The 25495-nt window shown below is 37.9% G+C and overlaps 1 protein-coding gene across 1 annotated transcript in view; it reads left to right on the forward strand.

Annotated features, from left to right (window-relative positions):
- The window catches only part of SLC2A13 (solute carrier family 2 member 13), a gene marked incomplete at both ends in the record, with an annotated part of 163664 nt that overhangs the window by 62397 nt on the left and 75772 nt on the right, over positions 1-25495 (forward strand). The window contains one exon of the mRNA XM_082494963.1: positions 12009-12117. Coding sequence (XP_082351089.1) covers positions 12009-12117 — 109 coding nt within the window. The remainder of the gene's footprint in view (positions 1-12008; positions 12118-25495) is intronic.

The raw sequence follows: 25495 nt of genomic DNA on the forward strand, positions 1-25495 counted from the left end.
AGTAGCTTGCAGATGAGATGTATTGTATAGTATATGAGAGACTTTGAACTGTCTATTTTGGAGTATTAATTCTATTTTCCCTAAAACCAGCAAGATGTCTTTTGCCTGCTGTTTTGTGCAGCATTGTCATATACCTTTTTTAAATTCCATTTTATCTAGGAGCCTTTGTTCACCAAGTTGGTCACAGCTGATGATACAGGACCTCTGTGTGTCAGGCTTTGAAATTACTTTTAAAAATATTTAATGAAAGCAAGACCCACAGTATGTTCTTTTATTAATCAACAGACAAAAAATATTTCAGTTATACAAACAGTTGTACGTAGATCCTGCTACTTACTGTTAGTCTTGCTGACACTAGCAAGAATTACTCTTGAGAAACTCTCTGAAGTTTATGCAGAGGCACTCTCTCTCCAATTCCTGGAAAACAACAAGACTTTACTGCGCAGTGTAGGTACATTAAAAACAGCCTGTATATCTTGCTGGGGGATTGTTGCTACCACTGACAGCATTATAAAATAAATCAGAAGAGGTTCTGATTCTCCATAGGCTTTCTTCTTTGTGCAAGTAGAAGTAAACTGCTTCCATGCTGGTTTTTGCATTGATGCTAATGATTGTATCTGATGCAAAATTTTGAAGAATCATATTTTATGGTGAAGTACTTCATTATATCTGAAACTCCAGACTGGTTGGAACATAAAAATTCACATATGCTGTATGTGAATCCTCCAGAAATTGAAAGATTTGAAAACTGTTATGAACATTAGCTTTTCATAATCTTCACCTCTCATGATAAAACACTACTTAAGATCATAGCCCAAGAGATTATCATCTGTTCTCCACATTTTTTAATTGTAAATTATTGCTAGTTCAGCCAGTGATAAGCAGGTGGCTGATTTGGAATCATTGCTCCAGTGAAGTATAATCTGCAGTAACAAAAACGTGGCCCTTTGTCTTCTGGACCACTGACAAGAACCATACATCTACTACACTGTGGATTTTTCACATTTTGGTAAAAATGGCCATGCTGTGCCAGACAAAGTTTATCTCGCCACCATTCTGTCTTGATAGTGGCCAATGCATGGTGGATCATAACTGTGCTTTTGGTTTTGTATCAGCCATTATATACAGCCCTTTTTCTGTCCTATCTTGAAACAACCATGTTCTCTACTCACCTTCATTGTGCCACTTTTGATTTTATGAAACTTTTGTTGTATTCCCATCTCCTAATCCATCTCCTTTCCTCCAGCTTGAAGGATGGTGGACATGTGTCGAGGTTTAGGCCAAATCCACCACTGGGGACCTGGGAGACCCCAGACGGGACCGACAGATGCTCCTCTCTACCCTTCTTCAAAGAGAGAGGCAGAGGAGGAAAAAAAGACTTATGAGTTTAGAAGGAACTGAACTACTTTAATGAAATATTAATAATAAAATAAAAAGAAATAATGAAATGTATACAAAACCGTATCAAGCTCCCGAGATGACAGTCACGTCACCGGCTGGCACTGGGGCAGTCCCAGGCTGGACTCAGTGACGGACGGGAACTGGATTCCGGATCTGGATTCAGGATCGGGATCACAGGCACACGAACAGAGTCCTCCTCAGACGTCGGCCATTGAAGGAAGAGCCCGTGACCCTTTGATCCCTCAGCTTTTATACTGAGCATGAGGCAGATGGGATGGAATACCCCGTTGGTCAGTTTTGGGTCACCTGTCCTGTCCGCTCCTCCCTGCAGGTGGGACCCCACTATGCTTTTCCGCTTCCGACCCTCCAACGTGGCAAATAACAGAGTTGGTTGGCCTTGGGGGTTAGAGCAATAAGTATAGGCAAGAGCCTCTCTGCATCCCATGCCTGGGCATCAGCTATAAACACAGGTCTTATCACTCTGAGAGAGTGAACACTGTCTGCACAATATGCAGTTAATTTCAGTTGTTAGAAGAGGCCCAGCTAAGAAGCGAAGTTACTGAACAAAATTGGTTCTGTTTTACCTCAAACCAGGACATTCCACCCCTTATTCCATACCATTTGCACCTTGCTCAGATTACTATTACTTTTATATATCAAATTTACACACATACAGATTGTATATATGATATGGATATATGCAGGTCACTCATCTACGGTTTATGTTTATATACAAAATTTTAAGTCCATTTAGTTCATGATTGCAGGATCTCATCTCAGGGCAGGAAAGATGGTACAAAATTCATTCTGGTTTGTGCCCATGGGTAGCATGTTCATCTTGAAGAGCTTGCTGGACGCCACTTGATGAAGCTAGCTCAGGTTTCATCACCACTGTATTATCCTGAAAAACACTTATTGAACACTGTTAGTATTATGTAGTGTTCAGCATCATACTGGTCAGGGTTGAGTATTCTCACCGAGGGTTAAATTCCCTTGAGGTACACATTGAACTTCTCCATCCTTCAGCATCACCCACCAAGTACATCCAGGTCCTTGGGCAAAAACAGTCCCACAAATGGGTTTGGTTTTGCCTGAAGCAGGAAAAACCCAAACAGTTTTCCCTAACAAATTCCTTTCATGCACCACAGGGACTTTATCCCTTTCTATAGTATGTAAAAGGTCTGATTGAGCAGGACCAGCTCGATTGATGGATCCCCTGGTATTAACTAACCAGGTGGCTTGCTCTAAATGCCTGTCCCAGTTTTTAAAGGTTCCACCTCCTATAGCTTTTAGGGTGGTTTTTAACAGTCCATTGTATCGCTCAATCTTCCCAGAAGCTGGTGCATGATAGGGGATATGATATATCCACTCAATGCCATGTTCTTTTGCCCAATTACGTATAAGATTGTTTTTAAAATGAGTCCCATTGTCTGACTCAATTCTTTCTGGGGTGCCATGTCGCCACAAGACTTGCTTTTCAAGGCCCAGGATGGTATTCCGGGCAGTGGCATGAGGTACGGCATAGGTTTCCAACCATCCGGTGCTTGCTTCCACCATTGTAAGCACATAGCGCTTACCCTGGCGAGTTTGAGGGAGTGTGATGTAATCAATTTGCCAAGCTTCCCCATATTTATATTTCAGCCATCGTCCCCCGTACCACAAAGGTATTAAGTACCTGAGAGAATTGGCTGTGCGAAAGGTGATTTATAGTGATGGGCAAGTGATTGTAGACCCTGATGAAATGCCATGCAAATGGTCTATGCTCAAAAAGTTTGTACAAAGTGCACCATCAACATATTCCCACACATTGTCAACAATGGTCTGGGGAGGATCCGATACTGACACACCCCACGTTGGGCACCAATATGCAGTTAATTTCAGTTGTTAGAAGAGGCCCAGCTAAGAAGCGGTTACTGAACAAAATTGGTTCTGTTTTACCTCAAATCAGGACAACATGATTTGTTGCTTTCATCTGCAGCTAAAGCAGAGGCCTATTATACTAATGAAGGCAGAAACATACTAAACAGGCTATTAATATTATCTTGTTGTGAATCCAGACATAAGTACACTGATATGGTATCATTGTATGTGCATTTTAGTACCCAGGAGCCTGGTAAAATTAGCATTAGCACTGCTGTATGTTGGAACTGTTCCATCAATTTGACTGTTCTTTTTGCTTTTTTCTCAATCTTTCCCTGTTTCTACCATATTCCTTTTTTCAGCTGAGGGAGAGAATGCAAAGGGGACCAGAACTGTGTACAGCTCTTAACAATCGTAGAATTACAGAATGGTTTGGTTTGGAAGGGACCTTTAAAGATCATGTAGTCCAACACCCTCACCATGGGCAGGGACATCTTCCACTAGACAAGGTTGCTCAAAGCCCCATCCAACCTGGCCTTGAACACGTCCAGGGATGGGGCATTGACAGCTTCCCCGGGCAACCTGTTCCAGTGCCTCACCACCCTCAGAGTAGAGAATTTCTTCCTTATATCCAATCTAAGCTACTCTCTTAGTTTGAAATCATTACCTCTTGTCCTATCACTACAGTCCCTGGTAAAAAGTCTCTCTCCATCTATCTTATAAACCCCCTTTATGTATTGAAACCCTGCAATAAGGTCTCTGTTATTGCTATGTCATATTTCATGCCAGTTATGGGAGTTGTCAATTGAGTATTTTACACTTGCTGATTTCACTATTGATTTGTGTTCTCGGCAGAGGTTATGAAATCAGGGTAAAAACTGTCAGTCTAGTGTGGCTGACAGGTTCTCGATTAGTGAAGCCTAGGACTGAAATTGCAAAAAGGGATAGATCTGCTGGTGGTGGTATGGAGATGTCTGAGTTTTACATGATCTGTATGTAAGGATGCTTTGCCTTTTTTTTGTTTGTTTTTTCTTTTTTTTGACTGCTGTGAAGCACCAAACTTACTTTTTCATGGGTGTGTAATAACCAGTATGAGCACAAATCTTAGAATAATGTAGGTTTCATGTAAGAATGTAGATGATCTCTGAAGGTTTTCTAATCCAATCCCTAATCAAAGCAGGACAAGTCAAAGCAGGTTGCTCAGGAACTTTTTTAGTGAAGTATTCACCATGACCTGTCTGCATCTCTCTTTCTGTGTTTGACAACTTCCATGGTATAAACTAAACAGACTTCACATCTGGTCCAAATTTTCTGCATTCTAACTTGTCTGTTGCCTTTTGTCCTTCCACTGCACACCTCTGAGGAGCCTGGGTCCATCTTCTCTTTGGCCCTCTACTAGGTAGCTGTAGACAGCAGAGGCTTTTCCCTTTCCCTTCTTTTTTAAAGCTGAACAATCCCAGTTGTTTCAGCATCTCCTCATATGTCAGTACTCCAGCCCTGTCCACCTTGGTGGTTCTCCTCCCGACTCATGTGGTAAGCTTGCTTGAGCTGTGGGTCTCGCAAGTGCTGGGTAGAGGGGAAGACCTGCTTCCTTGACCTGCTGGCAGTGCTCCTGCTCCTCCTCCCGGGATATAGTTGGCCTTCTCTACTGAAAAACATGCTGTTGTGGAGTGGTAATGGTTGTCTTGGAGCCCTTTGTGTTTCAGATAGAAGATGGTTAATACTAAAATGTAGTAAACCAGCTAGTACTTTTAGATAAGGTCTGATATTAGGCTGCAGTTCAGTGAAATGTTTGTGTATCTGTCCTTCTGTCTTCAGTGGAACTCGACTTTGTGCTCGAGTTTAAATGCTTCAGTTTAAAAACAAAATAATGTTGAAGCAGTTTCTTAAGACTTACTATTTGTAGTTTCAAACTAGACTACTGTGCTGTCTGTCACCTATGCATCCATTGATGTTGCTGTCTTGTTTTTAGGAAGCCAAAGTTAAAATACTTTGACTTTAACCTACAGTGACTTTTTGATTTTTCTCCTGTCCAGTGGTTTTGGAACCCAACTGAGCTCTGCTAAAATGATGTTCATTTCAAAACAGGTTTTTAAAATCTGTTTCAATGTGGACCACATCTCCAATTTAACTTTTTTCTTTACTTTTATTTTTAATGAAGCTCTTATGCTGATGGCATCTGAATTTTAAAATGTGAGAGGAGTTTTTGAGGCCGCCTAGATAAATAGGTTTTTTAAAACTTTTTTTAAGGAGATGGTCTAAACTAAATGTGCTGTTACAAAAGTAAAAAAAAAAAAAAAAAAGAACATGCAAAAATTTGTATCCAAAAGTTCCCATAGAGACTTTCATTGACCTTCAAGCTCCTTTCTCAGTTCTATTAAATTTCCCTTATTCCCCCCTTCCCTCCTGGGAACATGTCCCTGTGTCTCATTCTTTTGGAGATCAACGAATAGAAATCTGTTTTCACTATTAAACCACTGGCTTAGGGCAGGAACAGGGATATTTCATTTGGAAACAAGGGACAGAGGGGAAAAAAATTGGAAAAAAATTAAGGCCCGAAGTGTGTTGCCCAGGAAATAAAATACAATATCTGTATGGGTGTTAATACAATAACAGCTGGGAAAATCAGCTTGAGAGTAGGTTACTGACTGGGTTGGAGGGAGCTCTGAGTCACCAGCTTTTTTGGTGCTCTTTTAATTGAAAAACAGCAACACCACCAACACACACACACACAAAAGGCAGCACTCCTGAAACTCCCCTGACTGCAATTTTCTTTCCTCAACTTAAAATGAAAGAAAAAAAGCTTTCTAATTGTGGACTGCTGAATGCTCCGCTCTGCACTGCACTTCATGACTTGATGAAACAGCGGAGTGGGAAGCTCTGCAGGCTGTTACAACATTTGGCTTCTTTTGGTTGTGCCTGCGTAAATGCTAGCTCCATCATCTTATCTTTCCTCATCCGCTTTCTCCACTGTTAAGTGAGGGTCACATTACTGTTTCCTATGTAAAGTGGCTCTAGACCAGACCAGAAAAAGAAACATTTGTTTGCTAAAATCACATTGCAGGCTGCAGGTATGTGCAAGTTTGCCTTGCTACTTATTATTTCTAAAGTGCTTGCCACAGCTAGAAGGACAGCACAATGTGATCCTTGCTTTTCTCTGACCCTACTCCAGTTTTCCTATCAAAGAAACAGGTAAATGTCCTCCTCCCTCATTCCCCTACTTCTCAAGGCTGACAGTACCACGCTGGAGTCTCTCCTCCACGTGCGTGGACTCTTTGCCATTGTGGCGGCTTCTCTCAGCTCCCACTGGCATCATGTAAATGACCACTCTTCTGTGTTTGTTATCTGCTTTATCATGGTTTCTCCAGTTTTACAGGTCTTCATTATAGTAGTTTCTGTTTTCTATAAAGAACATGTCATACAGTGCCAAAATGCACTCTTCTTTTTTGCTTGCCACTTGCCACTGCTTCTTGTCCTATTCAAAGGTATTCTTAAGTGCTGCCGCCTTTGTGCAATTACTCAGTCATATAGATTTTCCGTCACCAAAGCTCAATATCAAAGAATGTGGAATCAAGGTAAAGATATTTTTTTTTCCTTTTACAGATAAAAGGAAATTACTTTGTTTTCAGGCTTCCCAAAAGACCAACCCAACGTGCTGTCAAAACAAAACAAAATCTTTATGCTTAATGTTTCTGTTCTAAATGCATGGATTAAAAAGATCATTTGGAAGGACCATTTATTTGAAATCTAGGTTTCCCGAACAAACAAAAAACCCCTTTCAGTTCAACTACGTGTTGAAAAACTCCTTGCACTACTTAACTCTCTAGAACCAAAGTGGTTATGTCTAATTAACTTTCATTTGCTTTTAGAGCAGGCTGTCTTGTTATAGCATTGAATGTATTTGCTATGGAAAATGGGAAAATACTAAGACTCAGTTATTAGGCAAGCTGGCAGTCTTTTCTCATTCTTGGCTGATGAAAAAAAAAGAAAAGGAAAAAGGACTCAAGCAAGCTTTTTCAAAGCACTAGAGAACTATATGAGGTATGAAGTTTCCTCTAGTTCTGGCAGGGGTTCTTCCAGTGTTACTGGAAATGTTATGAGACGGAAGAGCTTGGTACTTGGGTAAAATTATTTTGTAGCTTCTCAGGATAAATAATGCAGTTTTGATCTTAAAGCTACTTCAATTTTCTTGTGATTTGGTAAATTTTACAGAAAGGAAAAATCAATTAAGTTGATACTTCTAGAAAATAATCATGTAATAGGCTAGGAGTGGGAAAGGGTGTTTACTTTAGTATGTCATTCATATGCAGAAAATAGGAGCTAGCTCTAAATGCTTTAGAAGAGGAGTCTTAGGTAGAGGAATGTTCTGCAGATGATGCAGAGAAAGCCGTGTTGGAAGCTGTCATTTTGTAAGGAAAGGCAAAACAGAGAAATGGTTCCCATGTCTGTCTTCTGTTACCCTGATCACCAGCCCGACGTTTCTCTTTTTTTTGTCCCATTTCTAACTGCAGACTGGTTCTTTGAAGGTTTATCTGGGTGGAAGAGAGCGTATTGGCTGTCATTAGGACAAGAATTGGTCCGAGAAACTAAACTGAAGGTTGAGCTTAATTGATGCTAAACTAATGAGTGACTGTCCTGTTGCTTGGCTAAGTCTGTCTTTTTGGAAACACTCCTCTACAGCTAGAGCACAAAATGCTGGCAGGAGCCCTACATAGTTTTAAGCTGTTGCTACAAGCTGTTACCTAGATTAGCTGGCAAAAGAATTTTCAACCTGCAAATGACTTTGGCAGGGCCCAGTCTCTAACCATAGTTTCCTGGCTGTGAAATTTTGCCAACTATTGTGCTAATAATTTGAGGGATGGGGGATCACAAGATTTCCAGGCACCAGATGTCTGCCTGCATTTGCTGGGGGCTTTTTAGGTTGGCTTTATAGCTATCTACAGTATTTTTATTTCCCTGGAAGTGTATGCAGTACATTTTCAGAAGGAGATGCTGAGACATCATTAATACCCATTCTATTGCTTTTTAGCGTTCATTATTTAAATTCCTTTTAGAAATAGGGTTTGTTTGTTTTGTTGTTTTTGAAAAGTTATCTTTTAGTTGGTGGTAGATCACACCCAAGATCCGATGGTCGCCATACAATCCATTTTACCTACAGAGGAAAATCAAAATGCCTTAGCAGGTGATTCACAATTTCTAAACCTAACTTACTTGTGGGTTATGCTTAGTAACAAGAACAGCAGTTAAAATATAGGAAGCTGGTGTTAAAAGTTTCAGATAACCACTTATAAAATATAACGTTTGGAAAGCATCACTGGCTTTCCAGAAGTAATGATTTGACAGGAACAGCTCCTCCCCCACTGTTTAGCTCAGCGTAAGCTGATAAGGTTTTTTCGGATGTGAAGCCAAACTTCCAAATTCTATTTTTGCCTTTTGCTTATAAGGATGAATGTCTAGGTAGGTAAACAGTGTAGACCAGGCTAAGAAAAAGCCAGTTAGATCACAGCAATCCACTTCATTTATTGCCACTTCACGTCATGTCACCGTCTACAACAGCAGTATCCTTATTTTTCCATTGCTCTTTATCTATTGCTGCCATTTTACACTCTCCCTAGAGCAAGCTTCAGCTGCCCTTTACTGTAGCATATTTTGAACCCTTGTAAACATACGCATTAAGGAAATTTACTTCAGATAAAGTAATTATCTGAAACCACAGCACAAAAGTCCAGCCAAATTGACTCTCATTAAATTAATCATGACATTAGGAGGTCTCATCCTTTTGACTTTTATTCATAGATTAGAAGGCGGAAAACAAACATCTTGGTGGTTTCTCCAGTTCAAATGAAGTGGTTCAAATGTGGGAATGTTTCTAAATCTCCTAGCTGAAGAGAAAACAATAGCAATTAAGGCAGAAGTATCGTGACCAAAAAATACTGACTTTTGGAGACAAATATCTATTTTTTTATTATTATTATTATTGTAAAAATTGCCAAATATTTTTTATTTGTGATGTTATCTTTTGCGTCATCTGTTTCCCTCTAGATCTGTGAGAAATTAAGTTGCTCTACTTTTAAAAGCTTTAATGATTTTATTGTTTTGTGCTATTTTAATCTATTGTAAACTAACAACAGATTTAATGGTTATCAGAAACTCCTGAAGTACAATTTCAGTTTTCAGAAGACTTATTTTCAGAAGAAAAATGTATTTTAATTCTGAAAACTTGTTTTGTTTTTAGTTTTTCAGTTTAGACCCATTCTCTGTTGTTAACAACAGAGTTTTGCCTAGAGTTGTTTAGTTTTAAGCTTGTAATATATGAACACAACATAAGACGGATGGCAGAACTGAAGATAGGAAAATGCAAAAATAGTACAGTTACTTTTAGGATTAGATAATTTTAATAAAAAGTTTCCCACTAATTTTCTGTTTTAAAACCAGCCACCTCCCATTCAAAGTCCTCTGGGTTTTTTAGTGGAGTTTGTAAAGCTCCTTTAATATAGAGATTAATGATTTCTTTTATTTCTTTCATTCCATTTATTGGTTTGTAAACCTGAAGGCTGTAAATTTTATGAAAGAAAATCCTTTAATTTTGTGTATGCCTATTGATATGTGCAGTTGCCATGGTACAGATTTGGAGTGAAACTTTTAAATCTCTTACTTGAACCAGTATGACAATGCTAAAAATCATTTTTCTGATTCAATTAATCAGAAGTCTGAAAAATTACAAGTACTGAATGTAACTGACTGGATGCTCTAAAAGTCTGAAATCTAAGGTTCTAAAGTAAAGATCTAGACTTTACTACGTGGTCTTAACCTTTCTGCAGGGCCCCACTTCGGGCATACAAACTAATCTGTGTGATGAAGTTTTGTTGGAGAGTTCGTGACTCCCTCCGAGCTGCAACCCATTGTCTGGGAGCAGCTGCTTCGATTTCTAGCTATTCATTTTAATGCCTTCTTTCCAATTGTTTTGTACAATGCCGTATTGTGAACAGAGTTTTATATAACTTTCATCAAATAGCTGAGTAGATCAGGAATTGTTAAAAACTTTGCATCAGATCCTTAGAACATTTCTGCTTCCTTTCCTAACAGCCTGTGCTGTAGGAAAGTTCTAGCTTACTCAATAAGTATAGTCATTGATGGTAGACTTCAAGATTTATGTCAGCTGTAGGTCCTTTGAAGATAAAGATGGATTTTGAACTCCATTAAAGACTTTATAGGAAGTTTATGAAGAACGGAAGGTATCTCATAGGCATTCAGCAGCCTGGGTTCATGACAGATGCTGCAGAATCCACTGCCAGATAAAGATTTTTAAGCCCCAAATCTCCATGCTCAGATGTGATGCCGGGTATGAAAATCTGCGTGCTGTTTTTTTGTGAATTAAGGTTCGTGGTTGCATTTGATAGTAAATCTTTTTTCTTTGTGAAGCTTGGAATCGAGGAGAAATCCAAGAGTATGTCCAAGCTTCAGACTGCTCCTGGCTAACAGCGAGTGCTGGTTTTGTTGCCACTTTGACTACTGAACCCTTTGATATACTTGTCTACCCAGTGATATCATGTGTCTTGCTTGAGAATATCATACCAGATATATATATTGGCTCTATTTGTCAAGTTATTTTACTCAAATAGAGACATTTTGAAGGTAGTGATGTGGCTCTATGGCAGGACAGGTGGGACTGTGTATTGTCTGGAGGTTTCTGGAGGTTAATGTTACTTGGAAGCCAGCTGGAAAATTTGCCAGACTGCATTCTGCTGTTAATAATAAAGAAGCAAAGTTAAGTGATGATATGATTGAGATATGAGTTAGTAATACCATACAATTTTAATGAAAATAAGTTTTTCTTAGGCAGGTCTAATTATCTTTCCATGAAAGATATTTCCATTTCCAAGAAAATGTTATCTAAACCCCTTTCATGAATTCCACTGTTGAAACTGTTCACAGATTGTCAGCTTTCTGAAGTTGAAACTTTTCGCGTGTAAATCATTCTTCTCTAACAGACCCATATAGGTTTTCATAGTGAATCAACACATTTAATATATTCTGTATGTTCAGGAAAGACTTTGAAAATGTCAAAATGTAGATCCTCTTCACTTTTTTTTTATGGCAACTATTTTGACTTGTACATATTGTGGCCTATATTAGGTGTTCTGAGTGGGTATACCAGACGTGGTAAGATGTGTAAAACATACAATTTAAAAAAATTAATTAATTTATGCTCCCTCTGCTGGCCTTATAGCTGTGCAGAATAGATTTATCCCATACCTTCAAAGTACCCACTTTGTAACTGGTTTGTGGAAATTGAGTCTTTGGGGGACTGGGGAGAACACTTTATCTGCAAGATCCAGATCTGAGCAGTGAATAACAGCATTTCTGAAATAACCTCTCAATAACAGTGGGAGCTTTTAGAAAGGAAACAACAACAATATTTTGTGATAACTTTGAGTATGTTCAGTTGCAACAGATGTGCAATCTGTTAGTATGGTATAAGAGAACTGTACATTTGCCACCAGTAGTATACATTGTGTACAAAAATGGTTTCATTTTTTTTGCCTGGGCTTCCTGAAAGTCATCTTTGTGGTACAGTGCAGAAGAGCAGAACTGAAATGATCAAGTTTTTAAAAAATAATTGAAATAATCCAAGTTTGTTGAAACTAAGGTGCAAAGCCTGTTATGCCTGGGAACATTGTCTTGATAGCAATCACTTAAGAACTATTACGTATTCTTTTGTTGTTGTTTTTTTTTTTTTTTTTAAGCTGGACCTGTGATCTGCAGAATGCTAACATACCCTCCAACTCGAAGAGCCTTAATTGTGGGTTGTGGTCTGCAGATGTTTCAACAACTGTCAGGGATTAACACCGTCATGTATGTATTTATTGCTTGCTTCTCTTTATAAAATATAAGAAAAAGACAATTAGACCAGTAGCAGTTTTAGATGGGCTTCTGGACAAAATCTGACATGTGAAAAAATGAGTGTGGGAGCTGGAATGCTTGTTTGAAATCCAGATATTGACATATTTGGCGTCTCAGAAAATTGGTACAAGAGGATATTAGTATAAGGGCAAACATTTATGTGCAGTGCAAACTGTGCTCTGGGAGATGTGTTATTATATGTTAGGGTTTACAGTCAAAGCCATGTATGTCTAGATAAGAAAGTAGACTCACAGTTTGAACTTGTGTGGAAATAGATCAAAATACTGTGAGGACTAGACTGTTGACCATGCAAATGAGCTGAAAACTTACTGTGAAATGCTAAAGGAGGTAAGATGCTGAGGGAAGAAGCATTTCCTGTTATTACAGTTCTGTTACGTGTATGAAGACTCAATAAATGCAAAAGTGAAAAACAATATATCAGGTGTTCTGATAAGCTGTCAGTGCACAAGACCTAGTTTAAGATTAATTTACTGTTGAGCTACCCTACGAGAGTAACCATAACGAATATGATTTCTGTATTGTTTTAAGAACAAATGTAAAATATATTGCAGTAACATCTTATGGAGACACGTACACCTAAGGGAGCAAGCTTGTTAGGCAGTAGTTAAAAGGAACAGCTAAATGATAAAGCTTTTAATGGTATCAAGAGCTACCATACTAAATGTTAGAGTAAATATCTGCCATCTATCACAAGGGAGGAAACTCCCCAAACTCAGCATTGTTAAACTGCAAAGGAGGGAAATCTGTAACATGTAAAGGGAGATTTTATAAAGTAGAAATTGTAACCAAATGTGGGAAACAGGAGAATGCATAACTGGTAAGTTGTGTGTGAAAGCCAGAAGACAGACACAGAAGGAACTTGGAGAAATTCTTCAGGCACATCAGAAGCAAGAGACCTAATAGTTTCCAGGCCCAGTAAGGATCAAGGTGTTGTGAGAACACTAGCAGAAGATAAATCCTTAGCAACAAATCTTACAAAGACTTTTTTTGCATCTGTGTTAATTATGGAGGGTACATGAAGGTTGCTGCACTGCAGCTTACTTGAGATGTCACAGGTGATCTGTTTCAAGTTCAAGTGTTAGGGGAAGAACTTTTAGAACAAGCTGATTAAAATGAGTAATAACAAACTGCTTGAACTAATCAGGGCAAACCCAACAGGTCTGGAGTAATTTGAATATATAATCACTGAATTTGGAAATGCAGCATGATGCGTGAAGCTAAAGCCCAGAAAGTTTTTTTTCTGTCCTTATAAAAATTAATTAAAAAGGTCGTAGAATCCAATGAGAAGACGTGTGTTTATAAATACGAAAAATGAACATGTACATAGAGACTATAAAATAACAAAGAAGAGGCAACGTGATTGTTGTAGACAGATTATAGCTTGCAATTTGGTTGGATGCGAGTTCACGGTCGTGTTAGAACTATGTATCCCATGTGAACTAACCATCCTAGTCCATGACAGCTGCTGCCAAAGTTTCTTGAAGAAACCAGAGGGTCACAGAAGTAGGAAAAAAGCCCTCTCAGGTTAATAAATTTTTGAGATAGGAAAAAAGAGGGTAAGAACAAAAGATCAGTTATCAGAAGCCAAGAGTAGACTCCTAGACTCCTACAGGGATCTATGTGGAGATCTTTGCTGCTTTAATAAGTCTGTGAAAGGGGCTAAACAGCAAAATAACAGCTTGTACTCATACACCATTCATGATATTAAGACGCCCAAATCTGTGAACGTGAACAGTTGTGGGAAGATAGTACAAGGTAACAAATTAATAAAATGGCAAGTGCATTAACTATGCAATATTATACGATAATGCTTGCATGAGGGAACTGACTAACACATGCATGGCCGTCTAAATTGTTCCTACTCAAAAAAGAGGTCTTGAAGTTGCATTATAGTTCTATACAAACATCATGATGACATCCGTGACTGATCTGGAATAGTACAAACAATTGCAGATGTTCTTTCTTTTGGTAAGGATAAACTAACTTATATATGGGAAAAGAAATACCTGTATTTGAACAGGATGGTTAGGATGCTGCAGCTTGGAAAAGAAATTAGTTCCAAAGAAACGCAAAGGCATATAAAGCTACTAATGTTATGGAGAAGCTGTGGGGAGCATAATTATTCATCATTTCTTATAACACAGTTTTGATGACTCCTAGCTTTTACCCAGCAGTAGGTTTAAAATAAACATTTTTTTCATGCAACACATAATTACATAGTGGATCTCATTGCCACAGCATGTTACACATGCCAAATGTAGAAGTAAGTTTAGAAATTAATTAGGGAAACTTATATAAGAAACTTTATTAAAATTAGGGAAACTCATATAATAAACTATTAAAATGTTATTAAACATGACGTGGTTACAACTTTTGGCCAAGGACAGTCATTCTCACATTTTGGTTCTTACTACTTTAGGATGCCTTATTAGGCCAGAATAAAAAAATTGACAGTTCACAAGGTTTATGACACCGGTAGGTTGACTTTGGTTATTTTAAACTTCGTATGTTTTAAAATCTTGAACTCCTTTCTTTGTAGGAGGTTTTACAACTAGTTTGAAATTGACCTAATTTGCTTGTGGATGTGTAGGAGGACAGAATTACAACTATGAAACATAGTTGAATCTTAGCTTTAAAATTAGAAAATGCCTATAATAAACACATGAAGGCACTGTTGTTAAAGGACTGGCTTGTAAACCATTTGCAATATCCGGTATTGTTTTTAATAATCCAGTATAACAAAATTTTTAGTTATCGGGTGTACAAGACAAACATTCTCCTATGAAAGAACATTTTTCAAATGTAAGTAAGCAGCTGTCGTTGATGGTTTGCTTACATAGAAATTGGTGATTGATTTTTAATGCAGTAATTAAATGGTACCTTAAGGAACTGTCAGATTGTATTATCTCTCTAAGCATTGTTTTTCCTCTCCATGTTTGGTTGTGTCATTCTGGGATTGCTGTTCTGTTGCAGCAGGAAAACAGGCTTTGGTTATGGTTGGAGGTTGTAGGATTGTGTGGACTTCCCTTGAGTGGTTTTTCAAACTTGTTTACCAAAACCGGTCATGAAAAATGTTTTGATGGTTGTTTTTCACTGTAACTTTGGTGCTGCTGTGAATCCTTCTCTCTTGGTATACCCCTTTCTAGGCCGTAGGAGAAGGGGCTGATGACCCCGAGTTGCCATTGCCTGCCTTTCCCTGGCAGAGAATTTAGCCTCTGGTTCCCCCTTTCCCCCTTATGTGTTTCCATGGGACTCTTCTACACTGTGACCAGTGACCTCAACATGGCAGCATCCATGATGGGCCCTGACTTGTTCTAATCTTCCAGTTTGAGGATTTCCACTATTTCTGATATAAAAGTATTTATTAAATCCTTTATTTTACTGTAAGAAAGTGAGGCCATAGGAGTGAGTTTGTGTGTGTCTAAAAAAACTAATTTAAAAAAATTACCACATAATCAAATCATAAAGGAGGAAAATGAAATGAAAATATAAGGAAGAAAATACTTGTGGAATGATTTAATACTTCCCCAATTTTTATATGCTTTACTGAATAACTCTTCTGCTTAAGAAAACAAACATTTGAATCAAAAAGCATGGGTGTTAGAGGTAGGAAATTATATAAAGGAATTTTGCAGCAGTCTAAAAATAATCACTGAGTGTACCCAGGAGTAGAAGAGATCCTAAAAAGCAGAAAAATACCTACAAGAAACATATTGAGACAACAACAAAAATTGAGAGATTCCATGCCTAAGAGTTCAGAAATCTGTTAATATTTTCTGGTTAAAAATTGGATATCAGTAGTGAAGCCAATGAGAGCAACAAAGTCAATGTGTAGTTGGATTTCTCTTGAGGATGGGGAGAGGAAAACCAGAAGGACTTTTGTAAGAATTGTTGAGGGCTGTGCTCTGTCCATCCTGTCGTGCAATAAGCTGATCTAGTTTTTGCACAGAAATAGTTGCATATTGTATTTGAATCAGCCATGTATGTGCGTAACATCCAACCATGAGGAATCGGAAACTCTCATCACGAACAGGATGTTACTGAACTGATGAGAACGACGTGAGGAGCAACCTCTGCATCGAGGAGGTGGATCTAAAAGAGAAGCAAAATGTAAAAATAGGCTAAGGAGAGTGTGACTCTCACAGGAACAAATTCTAGCATGATACATTTAGTCAGTAAAAGAATAAAGCTCAGTGACCTATTGCTTTGATTCCTTTTCTTCCTAAGAACAAGAGTACCACTGCTGTTTGACAGAGTGCCTGAAGTAGAAGAATGTTTCCTTTTTGTCATGGCTTTTGCCAGCTTAACTGACCTGTAAAAGATAAAGTCAAACAATTTTAGACAAGCATCTCTCACACTGGTGTGAGCAGTTCTGAAATGATTTACCTTTTCAGTTTCTTATCATTCTGGTATTTTCTCATCTTGAAAATGGTATCTCACTGCTTCAAGCCTGGAGTCACAAATTGGGCTGACAGGAGACTGAAAAAGGCCCTGTGAAGAAAGTTATATTCCGGGGAAGCAGTTACTACAAATTAGCTTTTTAATAGTAACATATCCCAGGATTTTTTAAAACAGTGGTGTGCAGATATTTTCAAGCCCATGGTGGTCCATAGTTAAAACTTAGGGTAGGAGGACCATTTTAAGGTAAAACTTGAGGCTAATTTTTCCCATCAATTTCTTCTTAAAAAAAAAAAAAAAAGATTACAAAAAGGAAGAAATTTCTTTTTGGGGGTGGGGTTGGTGGGAGGAAGACGGGGGTCTTGAAGGATTTGACTATTTCCGATTGTTTGGTGAAAAACCTCAAGAGAGTACATGGATGTTTTAGCCATATGCTCATGTTCCAGCAGGACTAAGACTTCTGAAAACATTTTTGGTACTGTGCAGCTTCATTGCAGTCAGAAAAAAAACATGGGGAAGAAAGCTTTTGGAAAAAATCCTAAGTTCTCTTGAATACCAAGCAGTAATTTAGCCATAATTGGAGAGAGTTCAGTATTGTCTTGTCAGAACTGCATGTAGGTATTGTCGCCTGTGCTGGAGTTTCTGCTGCTCTTTTTGGGGCTTCCTAGCCTTGAGCGAGCTGGTGGATGTTCGCGCGGGCTGCCTGTGCCCTCCAGACTATAAATCTGAGATAAGATTGAAGAGACAGCTGTATCATCTTGATTATTCTTATTCTCACGAAACTTTAAGCGGACTTGATGAAAGCCAAACAAAATATTTTGTTCTGCAGTTGAAACACTAATCTTGATGTGATGCTAATTTAGTAATTTGCCATTATCTTTTCACATTATGTTAGAAAAGCTTTCTGCAACAGAAAAGTGGTATAATGTGTCAACAGGGAGAGCTTATGGACTTCAGCATTTTTGTTAAGCTTGTATTTTTGCTGGTGTATGTGATCCGTTATTCCTAGTTAATAAAATATTTTGGGTTTTTTTTATTGTTAAGATAGCCTTATTTATTGTTAAGATATCTCCTAAAAGTTAAGTGAATCCACATGTAAAAATTATTGGTGTTTGGATTTGGTCCACAGATGCTTTTGAGCTCTAACAGTCTTGTTTTTCCAATCTGCGCAAGCAAATAAGAGAACAACAACAAAAAAAGAGATGATAAAAAGAAGCATCTTTTTTTCCAGCTGGCAAGAAATAGGGAGTGGAAGAAAATACTGTATGGAAAAGGAAAAAAAGCTGAGAGTAATGAGAGAGGGAAAAAAAGCTGGGTAAAAGAAAGAAGGAAAAGACAAAAGAGGACAAGAGGAGGTTATGTAACAAGTGGAAATTGAAGCTTTGAAGATAAGTTAAGAATATTAAAACAATTAACATGAAAAAAAAAAATCATATTGAATGTAAATGAGGGAATGAAAGAGAACAGGAGTGGGACTGGAAAGAAGCCAGGATACTTCTGAAGTTCAATAGAGGCTAGAGAGGAGTTTAATGCAAGCAAAGCACGTTTCCTGACGGGTTTGCTGGCTCTGTTGTGCAGCAGTGGCAGAGCTGGAACCCGACAGGAGCTGTAAACCTTCGCTTCTGTTTGCTGAAGCTTGCTGAAGCACGCGGGAGGCAGCGTGCACCTCTTTGTAACCTTAGGACCGAGCAGGGCTTGTAGCCGCGCTTGGTACCTCTGCTCCTGGGGGTGGCTGCTTCGGCAGGGACGTGTGACTTAACACCCAGAGGGATGGTGGAAGTCAAGACTGGGAAACTTGTCTTTAAGTTCCAGTTTTTAAATTTTTTTGAAATGAAATACTGATTAGGTAGCATAGGACAGTGACTGGAGGTAAACCTTTCGTCTTTTTTTACCTTATTTTGTGAACTACAGCACAAGTAACAGCAACCTTCTCTACTCCTTCAGCATCAGCAGCCACAGGGAAATTTATAATTAATGAATTAATGTATTTACAAATTATGACAAATTTATAATGAATAGGTTGGCCATTGAAATGGGACTTTGCTAGAGCATTGACTGTTGATTTGGATATTGGAAAATAGTTGTTGAGATCTGTAAACAAAAGTTCGACTGGCAAAAGGTAGTGGTGGTTCATATTTTTCTTGTGGCTTGTATTCAAGCTTTTTTTTTTAAGGTTGTATACATTTCTATTGTGTTCTCTGGCTGTGCATTTTAAAACAAAATCCAGAAAGGAGCATACTTTATTAAAAAACAAAATAAACCAAAAACCAATAAAAAAAACCAAACCCCAAACCTTACACAATGCTAAAATGTCATCCAAATTGCACAGCAGTTACTCAAGAACAATATATCTTTTATTGTAGTCTCCACTTACGTTTAAATTGGGCCACAGTAATTACAAAGCAGACTGCTGTGTAGCCTTTATTTTTGCGTCGCCAGTAACTTGTTGCCTCAATTGTTTTTCAGTACTCTTGGATCCAACCGTGCTTTAAGTCTGACTGACAGAGGGACAATTACATGAATGTTTTTTCAGATACAACTTTGTAATGTTGTCAAGATAATTTTGAGATGCCTTGGTAATTAACAAGTCTAATTTTATCTGATAACTCCAGAACGTTAAGGCTGCTACCTGCATAGGTTTTCATCTTTTAATATTTTTTTGTGAGTAAACTGTCCAGTTTATATCTTTCTCTTAAATTTTCTGTTTTCCCCTTAGGGTTTAGAAATGTTTAATAAAACAAAAAGAAACCCTACGTTGCAGGTCCACTTGCTTTTCAGATAATAATCCACTAAATATTTTATTAGATTTTCATAAATCCTTCCAATAACTTTTTTTGGAGAAGTGACCCTTAATTTTACCATATTGTCCTTCCTTCATATTGCAAGATGCTTTATATAGTACTGCATGCAACCTCATAATGTAAAAAACTTCAGTGGAGAAGAGAGATGCATCTTTAGACTTATATAGCATACAGATGCTTTATACGTAGACTGTAAATATTTCTGGAAAAACAACTAAACAAAAGTCTAGTCTAGTCAAGCACACAGAAAAAGTGACTCTCCTGTTACACCAAATGTCTCTGTTATAGGTGCTATACAAAAATAATGTGATTAACTTATTACAGCTCTTGAGAGGAACAAATTGTAGTTAATAAATAAAGTAATTTCATATTACTCAGTGTAAAACATTCTAAGTGAGAGTTTATGGAAGCCGCTTATATTGTTTTCATAGTACTTGAAGGAAAATGAAACTCTCGCTCTGGTATTTTGAACATTTTGCACATTCAGCAACCATTTTGCCATAGGAAATGTACTATTATCACAGCTGACTTGTTTCTTTTAAAATAGTGTATTAAAAATAAAATAAAATTTAAAAAGCTCCAAACAGCTGATAGTCACCAGCTTGTCCTTTCTCGCATAGAAACCAGTCTGTGCTATAAATTTTCAAAGCCCTGGAACATAGATTTTTTTAATTTTTTTTTTTTTTTTTGCTTCCTTCAGTAAATTGTCAGGTCTGAACTGAACAGTTAGTTTCTTTGTGGAAAACTTTCCACTTAAATTTTAAAAATTATCACACATAGCCTAAAGAGAGAAGCGGCGGCTTTGGAACTCTGACCAGGGACAAACTCCGATTTGGAGATGAAACTGTTGCTTGAAGTACAGGGCCTTAGGTTGGGCAGAAGCGGTTTACAAGCCAGCAGTTAAGATTCTGGTGGAGCAGGTAGCAGAAATGTTGAATACCCTTTCATCAAATGCTGTCTAGAGGAACCATGGGCAGTATTTACAACTGCTGGGAAAGGGCCATGTTGGCAGAGTCAATCCTTTCCATTCCCTCTTTCTGTTTGCCTTCACCTCCCCCTTGGGGCAGGTCAAGGAGGAGTCACACCATAGTTTCTCCAGACCCATTTCTGATGTTGTTTCTTCTTCTCGGTCATTAGAAAATACCGGCGTGGGAAGGGAGTACAACCTGGGAAGGGGAGTGAGTGTGCCTTAGTAAATCTGCTAGGAAGTGACTGAAATACGAATTTGTTGGCAGGATGCTCGTAGCTGTATCCAAGATCTAAAAACCGAACAGGCAAACAAAACCGGTTAAGGAAGACTGCAGCAGGTCTGAGAAAAAAAATAAATTAGCTCTTTGCTCCATGGGGAGGAAATGTGCTGGTGAGTGCTTCTGTTGTGAGTTAATGTGACCTGCACAAATCCTAGCCCTGCCCGAGGAGAGGGTGGGGGGTAGTCCTGAGTATTGGTATTGAGAGCCACGGAGAGGGATGGGGAGAGAAAATAGCAGTTCGCGCTGCTGGACATCCTAGATAGCTCTAAACCTGTGCAAGATCTAGGAGGAATAGTTAGACCTTAGTCTTCATTTTGATTTTGTACATGGCCAGCAAACTGCAAGACTAAGTGATGTGGATGGGTGTATCTTGTGCTTGAGGCACAAGAGGGCAGTTCAGTAAACTTGAACATTTGTAAGGCTGTCACGATATTGCTAAAGATTATGTATCATTTGCTGTGTTTTAAAGACAACTCGTGTTTTAGAAGTTTTGTTTAAAGAGTGAAACATCTTTCTTAAAGATTCTTGTGTGTGCTTGTTGGAGATGGCCTTTAAACCCCTGAGCAGCTTAAGGGTTTAATGGTTTAGCTTCAAAGGCTGTAATTTATCAGTTGAAATAATTGTGAGAGGGTGTTTAGTGTACGAGTAAGAGAGTTAATCTGTATTAAAAACGTCACCTGCGTATCAGTGTTGCTAGCAGTAAAACCATACTATGCTAATTTCTAATTAAAAATAACATTAAAAAGAAAGTGAATCTTTCTTCTCCTGTTGTGCTGACCTTGTGGGATGGCCGAAAATTAGTCTGAGTCAGTTTATAAGTCTAGATTTGCAATTCACTATAAAACAAACAAGCAAACAAATATTTGTGGCTTGGGTTATTTGGGCAATGCCATACACCAAACTTCAAGGTTCCCTCTCCGGCTGAAGCTTCTCACTGCTAATGCCAGTTGTCGATTCATTTCGTGTTCTCATTCCTTTTGAAATAGAAAAGGAAAATGACAGCTTTAAGCCACTTAAAGGGAAAAAAAATAGGCAAAACAAACCAGTGAATCATGATGGGAGTTGTTAACTAGATTAAAGCTATAAAATGTTCATCTTCTTAAAGAAGTTGCTTGCTTTGTCAATCTAACCAGCCAGAGCTTTTGGAAGATGGCTTTTACAGATACATCCTTGTCCTAAGTATTGCAGATCAAAGAATAGGTAACTCAGACATAAAAGTTTTGAAGTTTTGAGTACGGGGAAGATCAGGGAAGTAGTTCAAGATGTTATGTAATGGGAGTAATGGGATGAAATTAAGTAAAATCTAGAATGATTATCAGAACATAGTTTAGTACTTAGAGATATTAGATTGAGTGTCTTGAGGGAAGGAGGAAACAGTAATCATTTCTAATTGCTTAAACTGTTACAACAATAGAGGATGTATTAGAAATAACACATTTGGGGTTTTGTGGTTGGAATTAGTGGACATACAATAGCAGATGACTGTAAGTTTGAAAGAAAAGGCTGATTTCCTTTAAATTAAACTTCTACATCCCACCTTTCTTATTTTAGATAATCCTCATAATCTATCCATTTATTATGAAAAAAACCCCAACAGAACCGAACAACCCCCCTCTAAAACCTAGACAAACTTAAAACATCCTAGACTGCCAAACACATTAAATGATATTGAGGTGGATATTTATTTGCATTATAATCTTCCTCAGGTTTAAAAATAAACAACAAAAAACCTTCTCAAATTGCAGAGGAAGCAGGTTCAAGGTGCTCTGACAAGCACTTAACTATAGGTTCTCATTCCGTTTTGAAACACTGGATTTTTTTTTCCATTTCATAAATCTTGAAATATTAGTCTTTTGCTTATTTCATTGGTGCTGAACACCTGTTTGGTCGTGGGGTTTTTTGTTGTTGGTTTTTCTTTGTCCCCAAACCCGAATCTTTAACTCAATGAGTTGAAGAACTACCACATGAAATATTTTGCTTTTTTCTTATCTTTTTGACTACTGTCTTGGGTTATTGGCTAGAAGAATATATACTGAAGAATGGAATAGCATGAGTAAAAGTAAGCCTCATGGTATGACAGCAGCAAATTATTCCCCACAGTCTGCACCCATCTACTAGAGGATCTGCCTGATGCCTTGGGTAGTTATTTTTAAAATGTTGCAGATGCATCAAAAAGGATTTTTTTTCTCAGTATTAACTGATATTTCAATAAAAAAAAATAAAAAACCTGCAACAACCCCCCAAGTTTCTTTAATACATCAGCGTTTTTCAGTGCAGTGCTTTCACAGAAGTAAATTCCTTTTCATGTTTGTGTTGCATGTTACAAAGGCTTGCAATATCTTCATTTGGAAATATTAATGTTTATTTTTATAACATGTTCAACAGACACATGTTCAAAGAACTGTATAGGAGTTAACGTACCAAGTTATTTTAAAGGAAATCCTGCTATCTGTCTTCTCATTTGGAAGATGTTTTATTTTTAATGAAATCTGATCAGCAGGGACTATGTGCACAAGTGCACAATTTTTAGTCCCAGTTTTTCATACAAATTAAGGTAATCTTCAGTGGTAAACTAGCTATAATGTTGGGACATTTGTATTAAAACACTGTAAAACAACTAACAGTCCTGCTGATTGTACTTTTGTTTTGTTTTGCGTTAATATGATTTTTTCAATGGTAAGTGATAAAACCTGTCCTATAGTTCTTCAGGTTGTGAAAGCGTATTTAAAGAAGGACTGTCACTTTGGAGAAAACTTGAAAGCAAAGTATTTATTTAAAGAAGAAGGGTATTCAAAACCTACCATTTCTTTTGTAGTTATTGAATGATTTATGTCTTTAATAGAATTCCCCCCCCCTTTTTTTGCGCGCGCGTTTGCCTTCTACTCTCCCTTTTGTCTGTAGTGAAATCATAATGCTGTTTGATTTCTTTCTGTTGCCTTGGTAATAACTCTTATGTCACAAATCCAGTATTAACTTCACTGCAGGGCCATACGGGAGGAAATGTGTGAACTGTGTGGGTGGGAGCAAAGTCTTTGCTGAAACATATGGCTTGGGTTATTAGCAATTATGGTAAAGCAATTATGTGAAGTAAAATGTCTTTGCTTTATATCTAGTATATGCACGTGTAGCTGTTAAGTCAGTTAAATGCATCTCATTCATGTTGTTCGTATGTAAAGCCAAGTAATGAAATGAAGGCAGAGCAGCGATGTAGTTTATAAATCATTCATGAGTGATTGCTGGAGGATGTTCCCTAAATAGCAATAGTGGTTGGTTGGTTGATTGTTTTAATGTATTATTATTTGTCTAGACAGTTCTTGGAGCACGTTTTGGTCTCAACAGTTTCTCTTGTTTTGTCACCTTTCTAATAATCTTGTAAAAATTCCTTTCTTACGTAATTGTTAATATTTAATATGCATAATTTTGTTGAACTATACATTTTCATTATCTCTGGCAAAGGCTATTTTTTGGTTTTGAGACTTATCAGGAAATCAGCTACCATTTAGTGACCAATTCAATTTTTTTTTTTTCCTTGAGGTACAGTAGAGTAGTGAGGTGAGTGGATTTTGTTTGTGTCCTAAGTTTGCTCACTTGTGCAAACCTAGAGGGCATGTGTTATTCAAATGTTGGACCGTATTCTTAGTCATAAGAAAGTGTCTCCTCCTTAAATGAAAAATAAGGAATATATAAATGTGAAAATTCAAAGCTCACAATGTATGTCTTGAAAAGACATAAAATTAAACTGTAAAAGGTCACCTGGTTAGGTGCTGCCTGATACAGCAACATGAACAACCCAGCGAAATATAGTACTGATCTCATTTAAACATAGAGTAAGAGATATGATGCCCTTTAGATCTGTTTATTCACCTTTACTTTAAGGGCATAGGAACCAGTTTTGTAAATTGGATTCTTTGGAGTCTGTCAATAAGAGTTAAGCCACTGCAGGCTAGTCAAAATGCCTTGTGCCACAGAGGCCGGGAGACACACAAAAAAAGGTTGAAAGGTTATGTGCGATGCAAAGATTTACCATAAATGAAAACAGTCCAGAAATGGATCGTAAATAAAACATGGTGGCATCTAAAGGCTAATCAAGACTATGTTACTGTGAGCAGTCTGCAAAACAAAGAGATTGCTATGGTCAAAATAGCTTGTATGGAAGGTGTCACCAAATCAGAAGGAAATAAAAAATCACCAAAGAGACTCTTAGTTTCTCAGTGCGGTGAGAAAGAATGCTGTGTGTAAGGCTGGCAAGGAGAATGAGGTAACGGGGAGAGCCCAGGGAAGGAGTGGGATGTCAGGATGGGGAAACTAAACAGCACTCAGCTTCTCATCTCTGGAGGGGACGGCTCTTTCCTGGAGCATCTTCCGAGATCAGGTGTTGTCAGAGCTGGAGGAGTGTGAGCTGAGTCTAAGCTCCTGCAGGTGATGGGACACTGACCTTTGACTGGTTAAAATGGTTGTGTTTTTTTTTCCCAGAATGCTGACAAGTCTATGGGAGGTAATAATACTTCAGAGAGTGATTTGGGGACTTGTTCATGAAAGAGCAAAATCCTTTTGTGATACTTAATTTTCTTTTAATAGCCACTTTCATATTGCATTCACCCAAAGTACGTTTTACAGACGTCCTGAAAATAGAAAAATATTTGTGAGGCTACATTATTATCAGCAGAATTTCATGCGTTTTGCAGAGGTGGCTAATTATTTTCTACGTTTCACAAGGTAAAAGTGGAGTGGAGAAATACTGGACTGCTGATGCAAACAGGGGAGGGAAACAAAAGCACAACAAAAATAATGAGTCAAAATAATTTGGGCTTTCTTACCCCACTCCCTGTTTCTACTTACTCACTTATATTATTTCTACAG

Source organism: Vanellus vanellus, assembly GCF_965231255.1.
Source record: "Vanellus vanellus genome assembly, chromosome: 1".
Taxonomy (NCBI): domain Eukaryota; kingdom Metazoa; phylum Chordata; class Aves; order Charadriiformes; family Charadriidae; genus Vanellus; species Vanellus vanellus.